The sequence below is a fragment of the Gymnoscopelus microlampas genome (genome assembly GCF_963454915.1).
Source record: "Gymnoscopelus microlampas genome assembly, chromosome: 3".
Classification (NCBI taxonomy): domain Eukaryota; kingdom Metazoa; phylum Chordata; class Actinopteri; order Myctophiformes; family Myctophidae; genus Gymnoscopelus; species Gymnoscopelus microlampas.
Genome location: NC_139940.1, coordinates 21,178,032 through 21,189,411, shown reverse-complemented (window position 1 = coordinate 21,189,411; position 11,380 = coordinate 21,178,032). Strand labels below are relative to the sequence as shown.

General features: G+C 44.6%; 1 protein-coding gene across 1 annotated transcript; it reads right to left on the bottom strand.

Moving 5' to 3' along the window:
- Nucleotides 1-5,025: 5,025 nt before the first annotated feature.
- LOC311041766 (paraneoplastic antigen Ma1-like) lies at nt 5,026-6,072 on the bottom strand (the record flags this gene model as incomplete). Its single annotated transcript, XM_084052253.1, has 1 exon — nt 5,026-6,072. The coding sequence occupies one exon, from the start codon at nt 6,070-6,072 to the stop codon at nt 5,026-5,028; it is 1,047 nt and encodes a 348-aa protein (XP_083908379.1).
- Between the last annotated feature and the right edge of the window lie 5,308 nt (nt 6,073-11,380).

Here is an 11,380-nt window from a genome sequence, read left to right as displayed (position 1 = left end):
ATACAACGTATTTAAGTCGCCAAATATTCGCTGGACATGTATAAACACAGAGACCACAATGGCCGCGACCTGTCTCTCTGAAGACTTTTCCTCAACTGACTTCAAAGGGGAAAACCCCAGGTACAAATACCCCCCACCTGAAACCACGCTTGCTGATGAGGTAAACCCTCCCCCACAATCTAACGTGTCCCAGATTGGTTTAGACACCAGGAGACACTATCAATACAAAACACTTACATCAGTTAAATACATATGTGAAGTTATATTATTAAACCATGAGTATTCTGAAAATAAAACAATAGAATGCACTATTTCAAAGTGATACCGAAAATGTGTTTTAACAGGGCTTTACACACTTCCCCCACCAAAATACAGCATGCCCCCATGCTGGACTCTTAAAACCCAACTGGGTGTACATAGAGAAAAAAACAAAAACAAAACATCAACCTTTACATAGTCAGCCACTATCAATTTGTGTTGGACCAAGTACACTTTTACATGAAAGTTTTTCCTTGTTCTCATAGAATGTAGCTGAATGGTCACTTGTAAGTTTTGACACAAATGTCTGTGCACATGACCACGATGCATTAGAAACATTATTATGCCTAGATGAATGTGGTGTGACTGAATGAACGCTTGTGGGTTTTGACACTACCACACTCTGTTGACATGGTTCCCCCAATTTAGCATAAGAGAAATGTTCAGCGGGTTTTCTCTCTCTAGCTGACCGTCGCACCTCTATGGGTGCAGTCACGGTGTTCTCTACATCAGACTGATCAGAAGTACAAGGGTTATCTACAGTAACGTCCTGTTCTGCCTCCTCAGCCCTATGAATTATTGGCGTAGGTGGGCTTTCCAATGGGTCTGACCTCACTGGGACTGATTTCTGTAGATCAAGTATGACTGCGGGCTCTAGGGTAATTTGCTCATTGTTCTCCTGCATTTCCTCCCTTGCAGGTGGCTCAACGGCCTGATTCCACTCATAGGCAAAATTATCCACATCCTCAAGATAAGTTCCATATTCAGACTCTGAGTCTAAAGAATCTTGGTCACTGGGGGGTAGATCACTCATGGCATTTGATTCCAGGGCCACACAAGCTTTATTTTTCTCCTTTGCTTTCCTGCGCCGGAGAACTCTTGCCGAAGGAGATGGGGTCGAATCAACGGGTGGGCTAAGTCTAACTGTTTGTCTCAACGGCAATATGTGATTGCGATGCATAACTTTGATTGGGCCGTTCCCATCCACAGGTTTAAGGCGATACACTGGGAGGTCGGACATTTGGCTCTCTACTAGGTAAGCACACGGACTCCAGCGGTCTGCAAGTTTGTGTTTTCCCTTTAAGCCAAGGTTTTGAATGAGCACAGTGTCTCCAGGATTTAGGCAATGGTAGCGCACCTTCTGATCGTATCTGTCTTTGTTATGTTCATTCATTTTACTTGCAGTAGCTTGTGCCAACTGATATGCTGCCTGCAATTCTTGTTTCATTCTGGAGACATGCTTTTCGTATGAAGCAGTTGTGCTGGCATCCGCAGATACTCCAAGACAGACATCGACAGGCAGTCGAGCCTCCCTTCCAAACATGAGGAAATAGGGCGAGTACCCAGTGGCTTCGTTTGGGGTACAGTTGTAGGCGTGCACTAAATGGGATATGTGCTGGCTCCACTTCGACTTTTGACTGGGCTCTAGTGTGCCTAACATGTCTAACAGGGTTCGATTGAACCTCTCAGGTTGAGGGTCACCCTGAGGATGATAGGGCGAAGTGCGAGATTTCTTCACACCCAACATGGTGAGCATTTCCTTTACTAGATGACTTTCAAAATCTCTCCCCTGATCAGAATGTATGCGTGTGGGTAGGCCATAATGAATGAAATACTTCTCCCATAATGTCTTTGCTACGGTTAGGGCTTTTTGGTCTCTTGTAGGGAAAGCCTGGGCATAACGGGTGAAATGGTCCGTAACCACTAATACATTGCACACATTGTGAGAGTCTGGCTCAATCGAAAGGAAGTCAATGCACACTAAGTCCAGAGGCCCTGAGCTCTGCATATGGGAAAGTGGGGCAGCTCTATGGGGGAGTGTTTTCCTTTTAACGCAACGTTCGCATGACTTGCAATAGGCCTCCACCTCTAGCTTCATACGGGGCCAGAAAAATCGATCACGCACTAGGGCGTAAGTTTTGTCAAAACCCAAGTGCCCATTTTGATCATGTAGTGATTTTAAAACAAAATTGTGAAATGTTTTGGGCAATACAAGTTGCTGTCTAACATTCTGGTCAGATTGTTTAGTGGTTCTGTATAGTAGGCCTTCTTTAACTGACATTTTCCCCCACTCCTTCTTTAGAAGTCTAAGATCTGGGTGGATCATTGAGAGGCTACTTGCAGGTTGGCACTGATTAATGGCAAGCCACACCGCTCCTAGACAGGGATCAGTTTGCTGAGCAGCTTGAATCTCACTAGGGCTGAACTTGGGTACTTGGTCTGCCACTACAGAAACTGGGCGACAATAGGCTTGTGGGACAGCAGATACATGTGCTCCGACCTGTACAGCAGCACACGTGGGGAAATGTGTTTCTCCTTTGACTGTGGACACAACTTGGCACAGGGCTCGTACTCCAGGGACTGGAATTTTCTTCCACTCATCGTCAACGGGTAATAGGGAGTGAGGACGCCTAGACAAGGAGTCTGCATCAATGTGGATCTGCCCTGGCCTATACTTCAAACTGAAATCATAAGTTGACAATGCTGAGAGCCATCGGTGCCCGGTGGCATCCAGTTTGGCTGACGTCAAAATATATGTCAGTGGGTTGTTATCTGTGCGAACTTCAAAGGTGACTCCATACAGGTAGTCATGCAATCGGTCCACAACAGCCCATTTCAAAGCTAAGAACTCTAGTTTATGAACTGGGTAGTTCTTTTCTGAAGCAGAGAGGCTTCGGCTGATGAACGCAACAGGACGCTGTCCACCCTCGTAGTCTTGGTACAACACCCCACCAAGTCCATCCATACTGGCATCTACATGTAGGACGTAGGGTTTTTGTGGGTCTGCAAAGGCTAACACGGGGGCTTGTGTCATGCGTGTTTTGAGCTCTTGGAAAGCACTCTCACATTTATCACTCCATCGGGAGCCAAAAGGTTCTGAGAGCTTGAAGTAGGACTGTGTTTTGGACAAGTTGGGGACTTTGTTTGATTTGGAATGGGATGGATAGCCTTTGAGAAGCTCGTTAAGAGGGCGACACAGCTTGGAAAAGTCTTTCACGAATCTACGATAATAACCGCAAAAACCTAATAGGGATCTGAGCTCGGTGACTGTTGTGGGCCGGGGCCAGGAAACAACCGCCTCGATTTTTGCTGGGTCAGTGGCTATGCCATCTTGTGACACAATGTGTCCTACATAGGTGACAGAGGTCCTGCCAAACTGGCACTTATCAAGGGATAGTTTTAAACCCTCTTCTCTCAGTCTGTCGAGAACTTTGAGTAGTCTGGCATCATGCTCCTCAATGGTTCGACCGAAAACAATCAAGTCGTCAAGATAGACCAGGACCTCAAGAAAATTCATGTCCCCCACAGTTCTCTCCATAATTCTCTGGAAAGTAGCGGGCGCCCCACAAATTCCCTGTGGCATGCGTTCAAACTGGTAAAAACCCAAAGGGCAAGTGAACGCTGTTTTTTCCTTGTCCTCTTCGCTCATGGGTATTTGGTAATATCCGCTCCTTAAATCTAGCACGGAGAACCATTTACTTCCAGAGAGACAATGGAGGGCATCTTCCACACGTGGGACAGTGTACTGATCGGGTACAGTTCTTTTATTAAGAGTCCTATAGTCCACACACATTCTCACTTTCCCTGTCTTTTTCCGCACCACTACAATCGGAGAGGCGTATGGGCTCCTTGACTCAGAGATAATGCCATTGCTCTGTAGTTCTTGTAGGTGTTTGCGCACATCCTCCATGTCAGCAGGTGGGAGGCGACGTGATCTTTCTCGAAACGGTCTGTCGTCTTTCAGGCGTATTGTGTGAGTGGTGCTCTTTGAACAACCCACATCCCACTCATGGCAGGAGAACACTTCTTTTCTCTCCATCATTTTGTCACATAGGTGCTGCTTTGCATGGGCTGGCATAGGGGAGTCGCCAAAATCAAAAGAGGCAGGGGACAGAGGGGCAGGTGAGTCTACATCACTACGGGACATCTGCGGTGGCACTAAGGTTACAGGGGAAAGGTGAGCGAGAGGTGTGCCCCGTTTCAGTGACACTTCCCTAGTGGAAACATTTCTGATGGTCACAGTGATGCGTCTGCTAGACACTACTGAGGCCGAGTGGACTTCAGGTCTAACTTCTAAATCATCAAAGGAGAACGTGTCTTTGGGTTGCTCTACAAGCACTAAACCATCACTGACCTGGCCAGGGAATTTGGGGATACCAGAGACATTCATTGACTGTCCAGGTTGTAAGGTAAGTGGCCTGTGCTGTGTGAACCACACTGTTCCATGTTTGTCAGGGTCATCTACTGAAACATTTGTCTGGCTAACTTTCTCATAAGCATCTCTCATGACTGGATGAAGGCTTAAAGTGCGTAGAAAAGTATCGCCCGACTGCTCTTTGCAGGAATCAAACATCCTCCTCACTAAACTGGTATTTGTACCAACAACCATGGTTTCCCCATTGGTTTTTAAAGGGTCTGGACACACTAGAGCTAGAGCCTCAACTATCTGGGACACTCCGGCTACAGCTTTTGGGAACTCTAATTTCAGAATCAGAAACCCGTCATATGGGTACTGGTTGAAACTCATACCCCAAACTTCAAGGGCACTGAGGGGCTGAAGGGGCAGATGCTTCAGGTATGTGTCATAGAAACTGCGATATAGCATGGTCACTTGGGATCCACTATCGATTAACGCTCTAGAATAAATCCCTTCTATCTGGACAGGTACAAGAGATGGGGGTCCCACTAAGCCATCAGGCAAACCGGACACTGTAGAGGGGGAACATTGGGCGGAACGTGTGTCAATAGGAGTCCTGTGCCGTTCCTTCACGGGGCTCCGGGGAAGTTTCCCTGCTGCCGATTCTGGATGAGCTTTTGATTTACTTTCCTCAGGTCCTCAGAGCCCTTACATTCTCTCCGGGTGTGCCCATCTTCCCCACATTTGTAACAGAAAATGATTGGCTGAGGAGGTCTGGGAGTCCTTGCTCGTGAGGGTGCATCGCTAGCAGAAGTGGTTGACACTCTGACCTCTGACCGGGTGGGTGTTGGTGACCTTTCAGGATTTGAAGGGGTCGTGGTCACAGTCAACAGTTTTGACACTTGTGAAGACAACTCCCGTACTTCTCTTTTCAGACTGTCAAACTCAGGCTGCATAGGCATCTGAGGAACAGCAGCAGCTGCAACCTTAACAGTTGGTTTTACACTCTGTCGAGCACTTATCCAGTCCTCTTCTTCTCTCACTTCTTTCATTAGCTCAGAAAAAGATGGAGGATCACGTTTTGAGTGGGTCATACGCACACGCAGGGCCCCCATGTCATTTACGAGTGCACCCTTTACGAGCTGTTCCATGCGTGCTCTATTCATGCCTAGCGCATCAATTCCTCCTTTAAGGAGAGCTCTATGAAGCAGCTTATCTAAGCGATACAAGAAAACAGACAATTTTTCTCCCTCTTCTTGGTAGGTGTGACGGAACTGTGCCATAAGATCCTGGCCACTTTCAGTAGTGCCATAAGTAATATCGAGGGCAGATAAGTAATCGGTGGCAGTGGCAGAGGGATTGCTGATTTTCAAGAACCTGATAATATCAGCAGCAGGCCCTCTCAAACTCTCTGTAATACGCTGCTTCTTCGCTGCCTCAGTACACTGCCACTCAGTAATCATCTGAGTAGCCTGCTCCATCCAAGGATCATATTCCTCTTCCCCAGCTGGTACAGGCTTTACCCCGGAGAACAGTCTCAGTTTTCTGTAACTAGGCCCATCAGTAGACACCTGGTTACATTTTTCTACTAGCTTGCCTATAGCGTTAAACAAATCTATGTTCACATCAGGTCTGGGGGACTGAGTTGGTGAGGAAATGGCTCTGACATCATCCATAGTTTTTCCTTCATGCTGTAACAATGACATAAGCTTTGTGTGGAAATCCACAACTTCCAAAGGTGGCTCTGGCACTGCCAATTTGGGATCTGGGGTTACTAAACTGGCAACCAAATGTGCAGTCCAGGGACCTGCTTCTCCATCAATCCCTACTTGTGGTGGTACAATGTCAGGAGCTACATCAGTGCGGGCTTCCACTAATATTAACAAATGTCTACCTGTTGTATCACCTCGCCGACCACGAATCTTGATACGGCCCAAATCTTTTACAGTGTCTAGGACTTTAATGACAGTGTCATCACTAACATCCAGTGGAACATTGCTTAACACAAAGGCATGGGTGGGGCTAAGCTGCTCCTCCTGGCACCATGTAATAACCTTAGAAAGCTCCATCTTGTCTACCTAGTGAATACGTTACTGGTAAATGAAAAATTGTCAAGTCAATAAACCAAATACATAGACAGGAAGTGAAAAAAACGATCTCAGCGGTGCCTCCAAAATGTAACCCTATTGTTGACTGCAAGAATGGCATAAACAATATCTAAATGAGCCTTACTGTATGCCTGCTGAACAAACTATGGTTACACTCCATTAACAGTAAAACAGGATCCTGAGTTCTTAGTGGCTGATGGTGGATTCACTAACACTTCCTGACTGGCGCTGTCTAAAATGGTAAAATAGACCCAGTAACGTTTTACCTTTGCATTGGTAGTGATGAAATGAATAATAATTAAACAGCGCGGTGCCTCCACTGCGGAAATACTACACCAACTGTTATGGTATATCCTGTACTTCCCCAGAAAACTTATTGGAATAATATATATGAAAACCTCTAACCAAACAGACAACACAATTCAACACCTTTTTATATATAAACATCAAAAAGGTTTATTATTGTTTGACTGTGTGTGTGTGTGTGTGTGTGTGTGTGTGTGTGTGTGTGTGTGTGTGTGTGTGTGTGTGTGTGTGTGTGTGTGTGTGTGTGTGCGTGTGTGTTAGAATAAGCACTGCAATAAGTAACCTTCAAACTGTATTTGACAACAAATGAAATAAAACAAACCCTTAACCTCACTGGTGGGGCAATATCAGAAGAGAGAAACTTCACAAAATGTTCCTTTTAAATACCAAAACCTCTGCTTAAATGTACAGGCAACTTCCAGTAAACAAAATAAACAACACCCCAAAAAGAAAACCCTTATAGAAGACGCATTTGAATATTCCAGTAAAACCCAAATACCTCAGTTCAACCTATATAACCAAGCGCTTGGATTTCTAATTTGTTGGGGCCCAGTTGGTGCACATAGATGAATGAGTAAGCAATATCATAGTCCTTCCTTGGTTTAGCAAGCAATATTGTACTCCACTGTCTGTTGTCAGTACTCACGAAACACTTGTACACGACGCACGTTGTATTCAAACCTCTCTCCGGTGAGCGGTGGGATCCTCTGAACGAGCCCGCAGGGCAAACCTCTCCAGCCGGGCGCTGGGGGGGAAACGCTGTCCTTCCACGCGGTGATGGCGGTTCCGTCGAGACAAACAGCTACTACGCAACGCTGCTGACAATCACTGAATGTTTTTCACAGTTCACACAGGTCGCTTCGCATTCACAGCGTCGTTGACGTCTTCGTGATTAAATTTCAATTGTCTCGGATCACGCATAAATGCGGAGTTTTATCTGAAATTGTCTCTGCCACTGGGCGGGCGATCAAACAACTGCTGCTGCAGTATAAACAAATACTGACTCAAAGCTAATACTAATAACACTCACAGGCGCATAAACGTGAAGGCTCTGATGAAACAGTTGACCAGGATTTGGGCCAATACAACGTATTTAAGTCGCCAAATATTCGCTGGACATGTATAAACACAGAGACCACAATGGCCGCGACCTGTCTCTCTGAAGACTTTTCCTCAACTGACTTCAAAGGGGAAAACCCCAGGTACAAATACCCCCCACCTGAAACCACGCTTGCTGATGAGGTAAACCCTCCCCCACAATCTAACGTGTCCCAGATTGGTTTAGACACCAGGAGACACTATCAATACAAAACACTTACATCAGTTAAATACATATGTGAAGTTATATTATTAAACCATGAGTATTCTGAAAATAAAACAATAGAATGCACTATTTCAAAGTGATACCGAAAATGTGTTTTAACAGGGCTTTACATAAGCAATCTAACATTATTTGAACATTCCATTTCACTTAGGAACACAAGTGGCTGACAATAATCAATTCTAGAAGCCAGTGTTGATTCTCAGGAGCACCGATTCAGATGATGAATAATGTTAATGACATAAAGTTATCACCACTGTGTTGAAAGCCTCAGTACTTATGCTGTACACAAAACAGATTGCATAACTAAAACTCTTTCTGTGCATCTCTTTCAACCTCTCAATTTGACTTAGTTTTTATTTTTCTCTTTCAAGGCCGTCCATATAGCATCAGCTTCGTTCTGAGATATTGTGCACGGCACAGATTGATGATACCTCTGTGCTCATGTATTGGAGACAGTCACATTGTGTGGGTGTGTTAAGCGCTCATGAGAAATGGGTGATTTCGCTCTGTCTATGCTTGTCTGACTATGCAGTACAAACGGCTGACTGTTGTCTCTTTTCTATGTAACTTTTGAGAAGATTTGCATAAAGCACCTAACTTCCATAATGTCTGTCTTTCAATTTTGTGACTCTCTAGTTTGCATTTGTGCCTATACATTCCACTTGGAGGCTACACAAATCTTTGGGCAGTCTAAACCCCCCCTGCCCAGCCCTTTCCCCTACGACTACAAAAACGGTTTATCAGTTCCCTTGTTTTTGTTCATCAATCAGACAACTAACACCCCATAACTTCTGTAGAGGGGAAATATGTTTCCAACTGCTGTGATGGCTTACTGAGAAGGACCTATCAAAGAGCATAAAGATACTGTAAGTCAATAGCGTGTGGGCCACTTTGACTGCTACACAACGCAGGGTGAGGGTACAGTAGGTAGAATGAATCAATATCTGCCCTTTCCCATACAGTCGTTTGTTATCCGTCAAGATGTAAGTGCATGTGAAATCCTACCCCCTACTGCAGAAAGACTCTTCGAACATTTGTAAACACTAGACCGGTGCGGTGCTCTTTGGGCACCTTGTACCTGTCTATTTGTCTGTGTCCCTTTTATGCCCATAAATCGAGATTTCTCTATCTGTCTGTCTGAGTCCCTATGGGCATTAAAGGGCATATATACATGTAAGGCATGCCTAAATATGGAGTCCAGCCCAGTATATGACATCAGTACTATGACATCAGTGTACTCCATATATGGGGACTTGTCAATGTCAGAGTGTAACAAATACAGACATGTTCTGTTTGTGACATCCAACGTCCACCCACAAGCCAATTTTAATATAGATGGAGCTATAAAATCTTTCGGAATAAATATCGACACCAAACTTATTTTCAAACTAACGTGGGCTGCAGAGAAATGTATCACAGTACTACACACAACAAAGTATTACCTGCTCAAATACCTGCTTTTATGATAGAGGTGAGTCATGAATAATTTAAGGGTAATGAGCAATTCTCTTGGATGAAATTGTCTGCTTAGGGATGCCATCCACACCTATTCACAACATTGTTCCACTACTCAGGGGAGGTTACCAAGGAACGGAAACAGAGCAGAAAGGGCCCCATTTGAAATGAGTTGTAGTAGAATGCAGTGAGGGACAGATAGAGGGAGAGATAGTGGTGGTGGTGGTGGTGGTGGGGGGATCTGGAGGAAGATAGAGGTGGATGGGGTGGCGAGTGGATTGGAGGATGGCGGTGACGATAAGAGATGGCGGAATCAATTCTGGACGAAATGAGAAAGATTGATTTGGGAGTGAGTGAAACAAAGGAAAAGGCGATCAAAACTGGGGAACGGAAGGAGGGAGGGAGCGGAAGATCATGGCAAGATGCAAGGAGAGATGTTGCTGCAACAACATGGTGTCTAGAATAAGTAGAGTAAGTGGAGGTGACCGTCACAGACCTTCAAAATGAAAATATAAAATAAAATAAAATGGATATGGTTCCAATTCTATGCGGTGACTTCAATCGTTATATTCTGTGTCTTACCCTTTTTCGTTCATTGTTTTAGTTTGCGTGTGTGTGTGTGTGTGTGTGTGTGTGTGTGTGTGTGTGTGTGTGTGTGTGTGTGTGTGTGTGTGTGTGTGTGTGTGTGTGTGTGTGTGTGTGTGTGTGTGTGTGTGTGTGTGTGTGTGTGTGTGTGTGTTGCCTGTGCGTGTGCGTGTGCGTGTGTGTGTGTGTGTGTGTGTGTGTGTGTGTGTGGAACCGTAGGTCATACAACCAAAATTAGTCTTACCCAGGATTCCTGGGATCTTAATACATATAGTTAATAGGGATACCACAGGACACAATGCAAGTCTAGCAGGAATGGGCAGTTTTTAAGTTGCTGCAGGCAAGAATGGTCCAGTCAGGTACAGTACATGTCATGTTCTAGGCACTGGGAGCAGAACGTTTTATGGAAGTCAAAGAGAGCGTCAAAGTCAAAGAGAGAAGTACATGAATAAACACTATTATTGTATTATTGTGGCATTTGTCAAATAATTGTTTCAGCAAAATAACAGAAAACGTATCACAAGTAGTTTTTCTGAACTCTTGTATTTTGATGTGCACACTATAATTATAATGTTATTGCCGTATCTAAAGAGCACATAGGCTGTCAGTATTGACTGTGAGACTGTTAGTGACAGCCTAATTGACAGTCTTGTGGAGGAGGAGAACACAATTCTGAAATATTATTACTGACAGGCAATCTAAATAGGCATCTATTCATTAAAGACCAGCTGAAATGTTTTTTTGTGTCCATATTCGTGAGGTATTAAAAGTGTGAAAAACATGCTTCATTTCAGCTGGTCTTAAATACTGATCAGCAGTTAGCCAAGCGCATTGTGTCTCTGTCCGTGGTGCTGAAATGGTTATATCTTACCCTTCCCTCTTGGGCCCCAAAGACAATATTGCAGGAGCAGTCGGTACTTAAACTTTGCTGCAGATGGGAGAGGGTGCTTCAGATGTTGGGCGAAACTTACACAAATGTATCAAACACATTTTTGATATTCCATACCAATTAGCTCTAATTGGCTTCCAAAGTTCACAGGAGTTTCCCATTAAACCAAAAAATGCCCCAAATCCTGAATCCTAGTTCAATCCAAAATTTGAATCACATATTGAGGGGTGTCTGCAAAATGGACAGCCAAAAGCCATTTCACTTAGACCCATGCATAGAGGATGCCACAACTGCCATAACTGTCACAGTGGGGCAAA